The sequence below is a fragment of the Sorex araneus genome, chromosome 4, assembly GCF_027595985.1.
Source record: "Sorex araneus isolate mSorAra2 chromosome 4, mSorAra2.pri, whole genome shotgun sequence".
NCBI lineage: Eukaryota > Metazoa > Chordata > Mammalia > Eulipotyphla > Soricidae > Sorex > Sorex araneus.
In genome coordinates this window covers 221,910,835-221,926,638 of record NC_073305.1, presented here as the reverse complement: position 1 = coordinate 221,926,638, position 15,804 = coordinate 221,910,835, and the positions used below count along the sequence as shown (strand labels likewise).

The window sequence follows — 15,804 nt, the reverse complement described above, 5'->3', positions numbered from 1 at the left end:
GTGGCCTCCTGCAGACCAGGCTCCTGGGCCAATGGCAGGTGCTGCTGGCAGCCAGCCCACAACAGGGACCCTCCACAGCAGTGTCAGGGTCTGCACCAGCCCCCGTCCGGCCACAGGCACTGGGTTCCCAGGGGTCACAAGCAGACGTGTGGAGAAAGTGTGCAAGGACCCTGGGGCACCTCTGAAGGTCCCCCACTCCCTTGCCCTGCACCATGTGCCTCCAGCTCAGGGACAAGTGGCACCAGAGGCGGCTGAGGGGCTTGAGTGGCGGCTGGTGTCCAGCAATCAGGCAACCCCGCAGTGGGAAGGCAGAGTCCCAAGGACTTTATTCAGGACTGTCCTATGGGAGGCCCAGCGCCGGCCCAGGGTCCGCAGGTGCAAGGCACTGTGGTGGTGGTGGTGGTGGAGCAGCGCCCCACGGCCCAGCCTCAGCCACGTTTCTGCTTGAGCTTCTCTAGGTACTTCTGTAGGGATTTCTGGATGGAGTCCCTGGACACGAAATTCACAAAGTTCTGCACATCAGCCTCGCGCTGCTTCACCAGCCGGTCAGCTGTGGGCTTGCGCATCATGTTCTTGGTCAGCTGCCGGGCGTGCTCTGGGGAAAAGGGGTCCGGTGTGAGCCTGCGGCACAGCCCTGGTGGCTCCGTCCCGGGGAACACGGGATATGCAGCACAGAGAGGAAAATAAGAGCAGACACCCCCACCCCCGTTCTCCTAAAGCCCAGGCAGGCAGGACAGGGATTCCTGGGAGGGCGAAACCCACAGAAGCAAGCGGGCAGGAGGCAGCCCCGTGCGTCTACTCTGCCGTCGCTCCACCCACCCACGCACACTTCCCACGCCACACGCTCTTTCTCCGCTGTCATACACCTGACCCATAGCTGATAAGCTAAAAAGGATTTCTAGTTTGTTTTTGTGCCACACCCAAAGGTGTTCAGGGTTTATTCCTGGCTCTGTGCTCAAGGATCACTCCTGGTGGGGCTGAGGGGACATACGAGGTGCCAGGGATCAAACCTGCTCAGCCACATGCAAGGACTTACCTACTATACTGTCTCTCCAGCCCCCAATATTGTATTTTTTGGTTTTGAGTAACACCTGGGATGGGGGAATCAGATGTGGTGCCAGTGATCAAAGCCAGGATGGCTGCATGCCAGGCAAGCGCTGTACATGCTATACTAGCCCCAGTCCCTAACATTTTAATTAAAAAAAAAAAAAGTGTTGGGACACACTCAATAGTGGTCAAGGGCTTACTACTGGCTCTGCTCAGGGGTCCCGCCTACAGTGCCCAGGATCAAATCCAGGTTTGCTGCGTGCAAGGCAAGTGCTTTACCTCCAACTCAGCAGTTACCCTTTAAATCAATAAAAAGCCACAACCAGAAGAGTAGCATTTTGTGACAGTGGGAGCAACGGAATTTATGTGAAATAATGCCACAGTCTGTGGCAAGCAGACGTGCTGAGCAGGGCTGTGAGGGAGGAGACACTGTGGAGGCGGCCACGGAAACAGCCACGGAGCGAGCCGGCTAAGGCAGGGCTGAAGGTGAAGCTAGCCAGAGCCCCAGAGCTGGGATGGGCAGGACGGCCTCACCTGGAATGGCCAGCCACTGGCTCGTGACTGCAAGCGCTGTGCTCTGCACCTGGTCCATTGGCACCACCTGGTCCACGATGCCCACCTTCAAGGCCTCTGCTGGCGGGAAGAGCGTCCCGAGCTGCAGGGCGCTCTCAGCTGCCCGGTGCCCAATGGTGTTCACCAAGGTGTCCTTGAACCTGCAGCAACACCCAACTGCTGAGGGTCCAAGCGGGCAGTTCCGAGCCCAAGCAGGGCATGGGCGTAGCTCCCAGCCTCACCAGAACGGGGCAACGATGCCCAGCAGGGTCTCATTCAGCCCAATGACGCATTTGGGGTTGTCAGCCAGGACCCGGTAGTCACAGCTGAGGGCCATCAGGCAGCCTCCAGCCGGGCTGGCTCCCTGCAGGGGAAGGGAGACGCTGGCTCTGGGGGTACCACAACACGGTTTGGGGGCTAGGCAGGGGGACTCACATGGTCAGAATGACCCCTCCAGAGGCCACGGGCCCCAACCCACCCCTCCCCGGCCGCACTCACCCCAACTTGCTCAGGTCAGCCCAGGGGACACTCACAAAATGTGGCCCGAGCAGGCCCCGGGTCCCACCCGCCTTAGAACACGGCTGGTTACGGTGTCCAGGCCCCGGAAGCACTCACGTTGACAGCGGCCACGAGCACCAGGTTGGACAGGTAGAGCCGCAGCCACAGCTCCTGCACGGCCTTCCAGTACTCCGCATAGTGCGCGGGGGTCCGCCCGCACATCTCCGTCAGGTCCAGGCCGGCAGAGAAGATCCCGGGGCAATCCTGGGGGAGTGTGGCCCTTAGCTCACACTTAGGCTGGCTGGACGCTGCCCCCGGCCCAGACCTGGGGTGCCCAGGGACTGGCCAGACCTCCTGGGGACCGAACCTGCGTGGGCCAGGAGAACCAGTGCCCCGAGTGCCGCCTCCGGCCGCGGGCCTGTACTGCCCTCAGCCTGCTGCTGCCTTCCGGCCACGGCTGACAGAGCCCGGGGAGCCATGTGGTGCTGGGCACTGAAGCTGGGGTCTCCAGTGAGAAGCCTGCACTCAGGCCCCCAGCCACCTCCCCACCCAGAGGCTGAACCCGAGCTCAGAAAGTCCTACTTTGCGGGTCCAGGGCCCTGGGGTAGCAGGGGCCCCATCCATGAGAGCACCCAGCCGGGAGCACCCACCGAGGTGAGGACCAGGCCCCGGAAGGTCTTGTCATTCTCCAGCTTCTCCACACTGATGACCAGCTCCGTCAGCAGCTCAAGGCTGAGGCTGTTCACTGGGGGGTTCTTCAGCTTCAGCACGGCGACCCCTGCTCAGAGGAAGCCAGGCAGCCAGTCACGCCCAGCACGGGGAGGCACCTCTGACTGCGGCTGGGCCCAAAGCAAGGCCACCCAAGAGTCTGCTACTGGCTGTCCTCAGGGGGAGTAAGCAGGCAGGAGGATTCCGGTCCTCAGAGCCTCCAGCCCCCACTCTAGCGCCCCCAAGCGCAAGCACCGGGGCACAGCAGCGAGGAGGGCTGCTCCCCTTCTCCACTGCTCCAGGGTGGATTCAGGGGTACGCTCCTCCCGGGGGTCTCTTCCTCTGGAGTCTGTCCTCAAAGTTGCAGGAACTGACCAGGTCTCTCGGACAAGGGCCCTGAACCTTGTCCCTGGATGCCGGGGCGGGGGCAGTGGGACACCCCGGGTCCATGCCAGATCAGGACAGAGCTTAAAAACACCAGGACCAGGTGACCCACACCCTGGCAACAAAGAACGTGTGTGCCAGCAGGCAGGAGGGAGGCTGCCCTTGTGGGCACACCCAGGGCTCCCAAGCCCGAGAGAACCTCAGCACCCCGCAGCTGGTGCAGGGGCAGCTGCCGGTGCTCAGAGAGAGGTAATGACTAACGGCTAGTAAGGCCAGTTCTGAGCGGCCGCAGCTCCACTCCCGGGAAGCAGCGCCTAGGAAACCCCGCGGGGCCTCTTCCCGGGCCTGGTGGGGCACATTCAGAGCCATTGGGGGAAAGGTAACGGGGCCCAAGGTGACCGTGAGAGGGCTGAAAATAATTTGGACAGACTTGAATATCACGAGGTGCTGAGCCCTGGGCCGGCTCCCGATGGAGCCTGGGCAGCTGGGGCCGGCGTCCCGGCGGGCAGCCGGGCTCCATCCCACCCCCGATAGACTTTCTGTTTTGTCGTGTTGGTTTTGGGCAACGCCCGCAGAGCCCGGGGCTTGCTCCTGGCAGGCTCGGGGCGTGCAGGTCTGCTTTATGCCGCGACACTTCTGCCCGCGGGAGCTCTGATACAAACCTATTTGTTTCTTTTTAAGTTTGTGGGTTACCCGGGCATGCCCAACCCCGGGGCCATTTACTCCTGGCTCTGCACCTTGGAAGGACCCTCCTGGCAGTGCTCGAAGGAACAAATGGGAACAAATGGGAGTGCCAGAGGCCAGCACCCGCCCGCTCTCTGCCTCCTGCCCGGGGAGAGCCTTTCGTGCACCCGGGCGGGCGCCAGGCTCCCGGGCGGCGGCAGCGCCCCAGGCCAGGGCTTGGGCCGTTCCGCCAAGCCAAGCCCAGGTCCCGAGCGGAACCGACTCCGTGGGCGGCTCACGGCCGAGTCGCCAAACTTGCACGAGTCGCAACGGGCCGGCCCACCGGGGAGCGCCCCCGCCACGCCCGCACTCGGGGTCCCCTACCTGCGCCCGGGTCCGGCTCCACCAGCACCCGCTGGCTCCCGAAGCGCCGCTCCGAGACAGCGACGGCCGCGCCCCGCAGCTGGGCCCCTGCGAACGAACGGCAGCGCGAGGCCCATCAGACCGGCCCAGCCCGGCTCCGCCGCCCGCGCCCGCCGCCCGCAGCACGCGGCCACGCACCCGAGCGGAGCAGCGCGCGCGCCCGGACTCCGAGCCCCGCCAGCAGCGCCATCTTGACTGGACGCGGCTGCGGGGGCAGAGGGCGACCGGACGGCCGGGGGCGGGGCCCGAGCAGCTAGCCCCGCCGCCGGGGCGCGCCTGCACCTACGGGGCGGGGCCCGAGCAGCTAGCCACGCCTCCAGGCCTCGCCCACACATGGGGCGGGGCCCGAGCATCTAGCCACGCCTCCGGGCCGCGCCTACACCAACGGGGCGGGGCCCGAGCAGCTAGCCCCGCCGCCGGGGCGCGCCTGCACCTACGGGGCGGGGCACGAGCATCTAGCCACGCCTCCAGGCCTCGCCCACACATGGGGCGGGGCCCGAGCATCTAGCCACGCCTCCGGGCCGCGCCTACACCAACGGGGCGGGGCCCGAGCAGCTAGCCCCGCCGCCGGGGCGCGCCCACACCAGCGGGGCGGGGCCCGAACAGCTAGCCACGCCTCCTGACCACGCCCACACCAGCGGGGCAGGGCTCGAGCAGTTAGCCCTACCCCCGGTGTCCGCCTGAACCTATGGACAGGGCCCAGTAGCTAGGCCATTCCCCTGCCTGGGGAATCCCCCTGTTGTGAACCTAAGGGATTCGTGGCACCCAGCCAGGTCCTCTTCCACTCAGGGCAATGTGGGTGAAAACCACCAGGGTGGTTCCCAAGCACCATCTTCCTTTGTGGAGGCCAGGGATCAAAGTTGGCAGCTGGATGTGGGGCAGCCTGGTTGGCACAGGGACCGGCTGTGGGGACCAGTTTTTTCTTGAATGGGGTGTGTTTGCTACCTCGGGTACTCACAGAACCACAAAATACAGCAGACAGAGCCCTGGCTCCTGCATGCACATGCCACCCCGCTGCCCAGGCCATGTGGAACTGCCAGGAGAATCCCTTAGCCCTGTTTGAGCATTTCCCATAGGAACCCAATGGGACCCACCAAGGCACCCGCTTATGGTCAGGCCCAACAGGAAGCTCTTAGAATCAAGGTGGTAAGCTTGTCTGCCCGCTCAGTCAGGTGGTCTGACCAGGGCCATCCAGGTGGAAACAGAAGCATCACTTTAGGGATAGGTCTCAGGTAGCTGCAGTGCTTTTAGTTTCCTCACCAGTTTTTTTTGGCTGGGGTGTAGGGGGCATACCATACAATGCACTCCTCACTCTGTGCCGGGATCACCAAGGTGGTGCTCAGGGGAACAGTGGCTGGATGGAAGCCGGGTCAGTTGCATGTATGGCAAGCACCTTAAGTGCTGCACTCTCTCTCTGGCCCTGGACGTTCTGTGTGACCAAGGGACAGAGGAAGCAGTAAACCCAGCACTATTTGCATTCTAATCCTAGGTTTATTCAATCAACACAATCCTTTCACAACAGAGTACACTTTATCTAAAATCCTACAAGTTACAAAACTCAAATTTTATGGTACTGACTGTACAATAACCTCGACCCCTCCCCCACACCCCCTCCCAAAGCAATAGCAATGTCCATGTTGCCAAAGTGACCTGCAAGTCCACCAACAGCAGCAACTGGGGACTTGCTGAGCCTCAGGACTGGCTCTCGACCTGCTCACCCACTTCAGAGAAAGGCAGACATGAGGGGGTTTGAGGACACATGGAAACAACCATTTATGGCAACTAACTTGGGAGTGACAGAGGGCCGGGAAGGAGGGCACAGCCGGGCAGGAAGCCCTCTCTGAAGCAGCTGCGGAGCAGCAGAAGGGTCAGCGCCAGCAGGCTGTGGTCTGTGCTGCGTCATGTCCCTGCTCGTCTCTACTGGCTTTGCCACAAACTCAGAACTAGCAACTTGGGAGCTTTCCGACCGGACAACGAACGGGAGGGGATCTTTAGGCACCTCCAAGCCAGCGCTTCTGCAGAGACTCTGGAGGACGCATCTCAATTGGCTTGGACATCTGCCCCTGAGTGAGGGATTTCTTTCCACCGGGAAAGTGACAAACTGAGTGGGATGGGAATAAGTTACAGGGGACAGAGCTCCAGGGGCTCTGCTTATCGGGAGGAGTTGGAGCTGGACCGGCTCCGGTGGCGGCGGCGGCCAGGTGAGCGAGAGCGTCGGCGCACAGGGGACCTGCGCCGTGGGGAGCGAGACCTGCGGAAGAGCAAAGAGCCCATCAGACACCCAAGCACAAGCCCAGCACGCCCCCCAAAGAGCTCCACAACTTGGGGCACAGGGAGAGCTGCCTTCTCATCCCAGACTGCGCAGGACGGTTCCTTCTTGAGGCAGCGACACAGCTGCCCTCTTCCTGGCAATGTTCAGGGGACCTCATGGGATGCCCACATACGGGACCAAACCCTGGCTGGCCACATGCAAGTCAAGCCCCTGACCAGACACACATCTCTCCCGCCCCTCCCCTCTATTAAGGCTGCAGGAAGCACAGCGCATGTCACTGCGCAGGAAGGCCAGAGCAGCTTCTGCCAGGGAACCAATCCCCTTGTTTCTCAGCGGGGGCAATGCGTGTCTGTCACGAGGCCAGTTTACTCCCTCAATACATCACCGGGTGCCAGCACGACCCCCGATCCCAGCATCATCAACAAAGAGAAGGGAACCACAGGGCGAGGAGGCAGTGGAGTGGCGGGCACAGTGCTAGAAAGGGCCTGCTCCTCCCTCCCAGAGGCCAGCGCCTCCCCAACACCTCAGGCTAACCTAGCCCAAGCATCCTCGCCCACCGTGTCTGGGAAAACCGACCTAAAGGGGCCCAGCAGTCCCAAGACTCCAGACACCCACCGTCTCCTCATGCGTGGGGGCGAGCGGCGCCACATTGGGGGGGGCGGCAGCATTCTCCTGGGGGGGCTGAATCGCCTGGGGGGGGGTCGAGGCCAGGGGGCCAGCACAGCCGTGGCAGTGATCTCCTGGCCATCGATTTGTCCTGTGGAAAAGAATGAAGTATCATGGGGCCGGTGTGACAACAGAGCAGGTAAGGCACTGGCCGTGCACGGGGCTGGTACGGGTTCAGTCCCTGGTATCCACAGGTCCCACCAGGAGTAACCCCTGAACACTGCTGGGTGTGGCCAGAAAGAAAACTAAAGAATACAATTTCAAAATTTCACCAGAGTTGAGGCCATCAGCCAGGTCCATGCCAGGTGCTGGGCTGATGAAAGGTGAGACAGACTAACCAGCCCTAGAACAACCCCAGTTCCCTGAACGAGTCTCTGGAAAACCACATGGGTGCCAGAGGGGCTGGCATTCATGCCAATCCCTCAAGCCTCAAGACAGTGCTGGAGGCCAGGGACAAGAGGGGCAGCGCTGGACCGGGCCTGCTCAGGACAGGAGGGGACACAGAGGGAGGCCCGGCTGCATGAGTCAATAGCCGGATGCACCACAGGCTTGAGGATAAACCCAGCTTAATGATTAATGGTCAGGCGGCTGCCCTAGGGGCACAGCGGTTACCCTCAAGGGCAGAAGGCTCTTCGAGCTGCTTGGCTCCTCTCTATGGGGACATCAAGGCACCACACGGGTATGACAGACACAGATTCAGAACAGGCTCCAGGGTAGCCTCTGGCCCACTGCCAGCACAGCCGGGCCACCCGGTCCTGCTCCTGAGAACGCAGGATGGTGTCAAGGGTTGGGAGCCAGCCTGATGGAGCACACACAGGCACACCAGAACCTCAGTGAACTTGGGATTCCCCACCATGGGCCCAAGTCTCAAGAATTCTTTTTTTTTTTTTTTTCTTTTTGGGCCACACCTGGCGATGCTCAGGGGTTACTCCTGGCTCTGCACTCAGGGGACCATATGGGATGCTGGGAATCGAACCTGGGTTGGCCGCGTGCAAGGCAAACGCCCTACCCGCTGTGCTATCGCTCCAGCCCCTCTCCGGAATTCTTAACAGTGCCCAGACCACAAATGCCACCCAGGGTACAGAAACGACTCCCAGGACAAGGATGGGCATGCAGGACAGAAACGACCCTGGAGGTCTGTGACCCAAGCACACGGAGGCTCCCAATAGCCAAGCTCTAAGAGCGCCTTTGAAAGTCCCAAGCTTCTGGGTCGGGCTATGAGCAGCTCGGCCTACAGTGACACCAAGCTGGGCTGACTGGGGCCACACTGGTGGTGCTCAGGGGAACGTGTGGGGTGCTGGGGACCAAACCTGAGTCGGCAGGGTACAAGGCCTCCTCTGCTGTACTCGCTTTCTGGCCTCAATCCCACGTGTCTTGAAGACACAGGCTGAGTTGCAGTGGGCGCTGAAAAGCCCTGAACAGCCCAGACACTTCACATAAGAGGGTCTGGAACATGAATACGATGGGCGACTTCCCTAGGGCATGCTAGAACTGCCGGGGGTGACAAACTGGACACTACTCTCAACAGGTTCCAGAAACCACCTCCTGTGAAGCACTGTACTCATAAAATGAACATTTGATAAGGGACATTTCCTCATTCAAAAAATCACTTCTTCTTATAGAACCATTCATCTGCTCCTTACGCTTTTCAAACCAAATGTTTCTTACGCAAATATATACTCCCCCACGAAACCGCGTGTTCAAGAGGGACACTCCCACTGCCGAGGGGATGCCGGCCGCCACACTCACCGCCGTCCATGTGCTTCAGCGCTTTCTCAGCCTCATCAGGATTCTCGAACTCCACATATGCGTAGCCTTTCGACAGATGGGGGTGCATTCTTTCCACAGGCATGTCGATCATTTTGATCTTCCCGTAAGTGGAAAAGATCTCCATGATGTGGTCCTAAAGGGAAAGAGTCACTAGGGACAACCCCCAAACCACCTGCCACCAGCCACAGCCTCAGGGGGTGCATCTCCCAGGTCCCCCACAGCTCTCGTCACAAGGCCTGCGTGGCCTCACCTTGGTCACGTTCCTGGTGAGCCTCCCGATGTGCACCTTAGTGGGCTTGGGAGAGGGGCTGCGCCTCTTCCTCTCCTTCTCGTCTCTCTTGGGCGGCTTGGACCTGATGGGAAGCAAGCCCCCGCCACAGGAACGGTCGATCTCTTACACCCAACATTCTATTATTTTTCTTATTACTATTTTTTTCTTTTTGGGTCACACCCAGCGATGCTTGGGGGACCATATGGGACGCCAGGGGTCAAACCTGGGTCGACCGTGTGCAAGGCAAACGCCCTCCCGCTGTCCTATCGCTCCGGCCCCAACATCCAATATTTTAGATCAAATGCGTTGCCTGGATGACGCCCACATGTATCATGCCACCCCAAAATCATTTCCGTTTACCCGGAGGATGACCACAGTGCACTGACAGCCCGACACAGCACGACGTGGTCGACTCAACTTCCCAGATCATATGAGTGTGGGGCTGAGGGCAGTGGGGAGCTCACTTGGAGCGGGAACGCCGCCTGTTGTCATGTCGGCGCCGAGAAGGACTTGGAGAGCCTGAGGAGCTGCTGGAGCTGGAACTGCGGGATGAGCTGGAGCTGCCCGAGCGGCTGGACGCCGACGAGGAGCTGGAGCCACTACTGGAGCCAGTGCTGGTGCTGGAGCCCGAGCTGGACGTGGAGCTGGAGCGCGACCTGGTGGTGGCAGAGGGTCAGCAGCGCCGCTCCCGGGAAGGAAGTGTTCCCTCCCTGTGGGCACGAGCCCTCGGGCTGGCTGGACAGTTCCTGCAGCGTGACGCCCCCAGGGGTGCCCCTGAGCACTCAGGCTGGCTTTCCGTTGCTGGGGAGTGACTCCTGACTATGCAGATTAGGTGCAGAGACCGTATGGGTGGCGGTCGGCCACATGCAAGGTGAGCACGCTGCGTGCTGTGCCGTCACCAGTCCTCACCAGTTTCCATGAGAGCACCCCCAGCCCACTCCTTCCACAGCCCACCTGGTGCTGCTGCTGCCACTCGACGCGCTGCGTCTCTTCCGAGTTTTGTCCCTGCCACGATCCTTCTCGCTGGACTCCTTGGTGGCCCCTTTATCTTTAGAGCGATCCTTGGGCTTCTCATCGGAGCGGTCTTTGCGCTTCGTCGGAGAAGGAGCCCTGCACGAGGACCGTTAGAGCGTCAGGCCTTCGAACGCTCCCTGGACCAACAGCACGACCGGAGCGAAGGGATCCAACTGGCCAGAGACCCCCGGGGTGATCAGAGCAGAATGTCCTGCCACGGAGGACCCTGTCACTGCTCAGCACAAGGCATCGCCAACTCCCCGAGGGCTCCTAGCAGCAAGTACCCCCAAAGTAGCTCTAGAAAAATCTGACAGAAGGATTACCTAGTGCTGGACTTTTTATTATTTTCTTTGACTCCTAGCAAGCTCTTCTTTTTCACTCCCGATAAATCCATCCTCCCCTTCTGAGGCGTTGCAGCAGCAATGGAGGCCTCACTTATCTGAACTCTCACTTCTACCTCGAGTTTGAGAAACGGTCCCTACTCGATTGCAAGTCACGCCAAAGTGCAGCCTAATAACAAGATAAAAGGGTTCAGAGTCGAGAAGACAAATCTACCTTGCAGTCAAAGCTGACTACACAAGAAGGCTCAGGACCTTCCCTGTGCCCAGCGAGACCGCCCCCCCCCCACCCGGACCCCAGCTCGTCTTAGGGTGTGGTGGGATGACTGCCAGACAGCTTCCAGTAGCCAGTCCCCATGCCTGACCTCTCTGTTTAATAAGGAGCCCTGGAGAAGTCCAGCACCTGCGGAGAGCAGGCCAGCCCAATTTGGTCCCTGTCTGTCATTTGCCAAAAGGACCGGTTTGTGCCTGTGATTGCCTTATCGGACACGACAGAAAAATCATTTGAGGCACCAGCACCAAAACACATATACCCCAAATGCTAGCAAAATGTCCCATGCGAATGTACAAAAACAGGACAGTTGTGCGAAAAAAGGAACCTCAGTCAACAACATGAGCAGGGAGGTATGATGGGGATGGGTCAATCTAAGACCGCAGGTAACTTGGAAATGCAAAGGTATCAAGACCCGTGGCAGATGGATAGTCTGATAAAGTGAATGTAGTTGAGATCAGCGTGGCTAAGGTATGCGATGTGCTATACAATTCTCCCAACACTAGGGATAAAGTAGCTATGGGCACTGGGTGAGAATCCACACCTTGGGGCTTGGCTGTGTTCAGCACGTGCTCAATAAAGGGTCACTAGATTACTCAAAAGCTACGAACTCATTCGGTGCCTGTTTCCTGGGGCCTGCTGCGTCAAGCACGGTGCTCCTGCCTCATAAGCAAAGGTCTCAGATGTCAGTGTCAACTCCTGTCCCACCTTCCTGACAGCCTGTAACAGGGACACAGCACACCGAGACAGGGCATCAAGGTGAGGTGTTCACAATGCAGAGCAAACATTCTGATGGGCATTTCAAGTCGGAAACGCAGTGCCACTGCAGCCTCTCTCCCGGGGCTGTTCACAGTAAAGTGCCCACCGGAGTGCGGGCTTGGCCTGCCGGATGAGGTCCGGACTCGGCAGTGACGCAGGAAGCCCTTCCGGGACCCCATCCTCATCAGCACTGCGGTGACCGTCAGTGCCTACCCCGTAGTTATCAAGGACATGAACGAGTCCGCCGGGGCCCAACAGGCGTTACTGGTTGTGAAAAGGGGGCGGGGAAAGCCCGGGGGCTCTTTCCCCACCAACACTGGGGTCTCCCTGACTGCCCACCCCTCGGGGAGGCCCAGCCAGCGCAGCGCCGGCGGTCCGGGCGAGGCGAGGGGCCCCGAGCTGACCCGCGACCCCCCCACCCCGGGCCGACGCGGCCCCCGCACGGCCCTGCAGTGCGGAGGCTGGCGGGGCGGCCCCGGCCCGCGGCGAGGCCAAGCTGCGGCGGCGGCGGTCTGCGAGCAGGCGGAGAGAGCACAGAACAGTTAGTGAGCGCGAGCGGCGGGCACGATGCGGGCGGCCCACCACGCCGCCCCCGGCCGCGCCGAGCCCCGGCCCGGAGGCCCTTCCGCCCGCCGCAGCCGCGACCACTTCCGGGCCGCGGCCTCGGCGCCTCCCCCTCCGGGCCACACTCTCTCCGCGGGCCCCGCGCCGCGCCGCCCGGCCGCCGTGTCCACCGCGGGGACGGGGGACGGGCTGGCTCCGCGATGCGCCCCGCCGCCGCCGCCGGGCCGTTCCCCGAGCTCGGATGGGGCCGGATTGCCCCCCACTTACATCTTCCCGCCGCCGCCACTCCTCCCGCTCTCCTCAGCCGCTGGGCCGCGCGCCTCTCTGTCGTCACGCTGAGGCGCGGGAAGGCGCCGCCGTCCGGCGCGCGCCGATGACGTCAGCGCGCAGCGGCAGCCCGAGCGCGGAGCGCGTTAAAGGGCCAGCGCCCGGCCGGAGCGGTAGTACAGCGGGTAGGGCGTTTGCCTTGCGTGGGGCCGGCCTGGGTTCGATCCCCGGCATCCCATGTGGTCCCCCAGCACTGCCAGGAGTGATTCCTGAGTGCAGAGCCAGGTGTGACCCAAAAAAGCCAAGGCGGCAGGCTGCGTTGCAGGTGTGCAGGACCTTCCCGGGGCGCCAGCTGGAAAAGGCTCCTCCGCCCCTTTTTTTCTTGTGCCAGAAAGTGTCACCCTTTGGCCCGCGTGTCGGCGTTGGACATTGTAGGTGAACCCTAGAAACAGTGTGTTCAGACTAGATGCTTTGTTAAGCTCCTGTGTAAGAGTCCTGTCTAAGGGACCGCTTCCTGTGTTAGCAAGTGTTTCCACCGTTGAGCTCTAAGCTGTAGTGTCTTGGCAGTTGCTACTCTGAGTACTTGCAGGATGTTTGGAAGAAGCTTAAGAAAATGAAAATTGAACACCCTCCTGGGCGAAGCAGTCTGGACCCTCCCGGCAAGGTGCCTTTGAGCCGTCCGTGTGGGCAGTGCCTGGCTCTCTCCTGCCCACAGTGGCTGCAGCCCCGGGACCCGGCAAGCCAGTTTCACTGCTGCAGGCAGCGTGGCCCTTTGCCACCGCATCTGGGGCCACTTGCACCCCTGCCCATGACCCCCGGACTGGACAGCTGAGGCCTACCCAGGCTGTAGGCAGTTTGAGGGCTGTGTCGGCTTTAGTCTGCCTGGGGACATCAGAAAAGAGGCAGATTGTCAAGGCCTGTTCGAGTGCTGGGTGTAGAGCTGGCCAGGCCAGAGTCCGGGGCGCTACAGGACCTCCGGAAGGATGGGTAGAGCCTGCCTTGTGCTCTGGGCTGGGGAGTCAGTGGGCGGGGCTGCCCCCACTTCAGCCATCCCTTTGCTGCGGGTCCTCCGGCCTCTGCCTTCGCCCCTGTGGCAGCCACCAGGCCTCTCTTCCCCTGGGGGAGCTGGCGATCAGGGTGTGGGGCTTGCGTCTGGCCAGAGGGGCACCTCTTGGATGCAGGAAAGGCTGGAGTCTGGCCATTGCCGCAAGGAGGGGCAGCCTGTCCCCACTGGGGGCCTCTGAGCCCAGCAACACCCCGCATGGAAGGCAGGGCGGGGGAGGGGTCTCCTGGAGCATGATCAGGTGCCTGGTCGGCCTCTAGGGCCCTGGTCCCTGCTCAGCCCTGCAGGCCAGCCTAACAGTTTGTAGAGATGACCTGTCCCTAGGTCTGCTGATTGTGGCTCCCCCGACCCCTGGACTCAAACTGGAACTGGACCTGCCCTGTCGCTTGGCTCTGAGCCCCTCAGCCTGTGTGCTGGGGGGGTCCCCGAGGTTGGGGGCGGGACTTAAGACCAGCCTGCCTACTGCAGTCCGCACTCACTGCATCCCTTCCCAGGTGTCCTGTGCCCACTGCCACCGCTGGGCACCTGCTTCTGGGCAGCGGACAGCAGACGGCCGCCTGTACCCTGGAGCTTCTTGCACCCAGGGCCAGTGCAACTGGCATGGCCTTGATGCGGGAGGCAGAGACTCGACCCCGGGCTCTGGCTCCGCAGTTGGAAAGAGAGGCCGGGTCAGCTGGCTTCCAGACATCTCTGGAGGTGGCAGTGCCCACGGGTCACTCCTGGTAGGGCTTGGGGACCCTGTGGGATGTTGGGAGATCGAACTGGAGTCAGCTGTGTGCAAGGCTGGGGCCCTGCTCGCTGTGCTATCATTCCAGCCCCTTAGCGCTCCCTCTCTTTTGGGGGGGATGGGGTGGGTGGGGCCATAGCTGGCAATGCTCAGGGGTTACTCCTGGCTGTGCTTGAGGGACCAGATGGGATGCTGGGAGCTGGACCCAAGTGGCTGTGTGCAAGGCAAGTGCCCTACCAGCCTTACCGTCTCTCCAGCCCTCATCATGGTGAGGTGTGACGCTGTTGGGCCATGCTCAGCAGTGCTCAGGGGTTGGTTACTCCTGGCTGTGCGCTCAGGAATTCCTACCGAAATTCCCACTGAGGGGCCCGGAAGACCATACGGCATGCCAGGGATGGGACCTGGGCCGGCTGCGTGCAAGGCCAGCCCCGCTGGCTGTGCTATCACTTCGCCTCGTCTCCTCTTTAAACCAGTTTTCTGGAAGTTTTGATGTGTGTGACAAGCTTGTCCTTGACCCTGTTCTTGGGGGTGACCAGCCGCCAGCAGCTCTTCCCCAAAGCTGAGCCAGTGGAGGGGTCAGCGTGCTGCAGCCTCGTCCTGGCGGCTGTGATGGGTAACAGGGCAGACCGGGCGCCCAGAGGGGGAGCCCCCCGCAGCCTGGCTGCCCTCCTCTCGCCCTCGTCGGGGGCTGCCCCTGGGACCCTTGATCAGGCCGCTCAGAGCAGGGCCTGGCTGAGTCTCAGGGGCACGGAGGGGGGAGGACATGGGGCTGAGAGCTGCTCCCAGGGTCCCTGCTGTGTCTGGCAAGTGTGTGCAAGTGTCCGCATGAACGTATGTGTGCACACATGTTCACGTATGTCCTCATGTGTGCACAGGCATGTGTCCTCGTGTGAGCTCTCTTGGGCCCTTCCCTTGCCCTGTTCTGTGGTGTCTGGGAGGGAAGGAACTGGTGCCTCCGCTTCCGACCCCAGGGCTGTCACCCAGGGACTGAGTGGCCCCACGACACACGTGCGCGCACGCGCACACACACACACACACACACACACACACACACACACACACACACACACCCCTGGGTGTCCGCTCTCAGAAGTTGGTTAGGACAGCCATCTTGGGTTTGTTTGGGGGCCACACCAACAGTGCTCAGGGGACCTGCAGTGCAAGGGATCAAGCTGGGCCTCCCTGGGTTCAATGCCCGGCATCCTGTATGGCCCCTGGAGCACGGCCAGGAGTCCTTCCTGAGTGCAGAGCCAGGAGTGACCCAAGAAGCCTCCGCCTGGGCCTCCTGCGTGTGTGGCAGAGCAGCCCGGTGCCTCTCAAGCACGGTGAAGTGAGGCGGCAGTTGGACGGGAAATGACTGCCCAGGGAGTCCAGCACAGAGCGTGTCTCCGGAGCTCTGGGGCCGTACAGCGGAAACAAGGGCACAGCTTCTGACCATGGAACAGGAGAGCCCAGAGAGCGAGTGAAAAAGGAGTCTGCTTGGCAGAATCTTCTGGAGGGCAGCCCGCAGCGAGCGAGCCCTGCCAGTGCCTGCACGGCGCCGAGCC

The 15,804-nt window shown here is 61.6% G+C and overlaps 2 protein-coding genes across 5 annotated transcripts; both read right to left on the bottom strand.

Moving 5' to 3' along the window:
- Positions 1-301: 301 nt before the first annotated feature.
- On the bottom strand, positions 302-4,559 carry ECI1 (enoyl-CoA delta isomerase 1). Its single transcript, XM_004604398.2, has 7 exons — positions 4,414-4,559; positions 4,237-4,323; positions 2,748-2,875; positions 2,215-2,361; positions 1,842-1,963; positions 1,582-1,760; positions 302-595 (listed from the first exon to the last, which is right to left on the bottom strand). Exons 1-7 carry the CDS (start codon positions 4,463-4,465, stop codon positions 429-431), a joined length of 882 nt encoding a protein of 293 aa, XP_004604455.1. The 5' UTR covers positions 4,466-4,559; the 3' UTR covers positions 302-428.
- A 1,717-nt stretch (positions 4,560-6,276) lies between these two features.
- On the bottom strand, positions 6,277-12,577 carry RNPS1 (RNA binding protein with serine rich domain 1). Of its 4 annotated transcripts, XM_055135477.1 has the most exons (9): positions 12,468-12,512; positions 11,489-11,597; positions 10,592-10,778; positions 10,209-10,364; positions 9,719-9,910; positions 9,234-9,336; positions 8,963-9,116; positions 7,163-7,304; positions 6,277-6,526 (listed from the first exon to the last, which is right to left on the bottom strand). In XM_055135477.1, exons 3-9 carry the CDS (start codon positions 10,660-10,662, stop codon positions 6,427-6,429), a joined length of 918 nt encoding a protein of 305 aa, XP_054991452.1. In that variant the 5' UTR covers positions 10,663-10,778; positions 11,489-11,597; positions 12,468-12,512; the 3' UTR covers positions 6,277-6,426. The 4 variants fall into 4 exon arrangements, with proteins under 4 accessions (XP_054991452.1, XP_004604235.1, XP_054991453.1 ...); XM_004604178.2 differs by lacking the exon at positions 11,489-11,597 and having other exon boundaries at positions 12,468-12,573; XM_055135478.1 differs by lacking the exon at positions 12,468-12,512 and having other exon boundaries at positions 11,422-11,579.
- Positions 12,578-15,804: the final 3,227 nt, after the last annotated feature.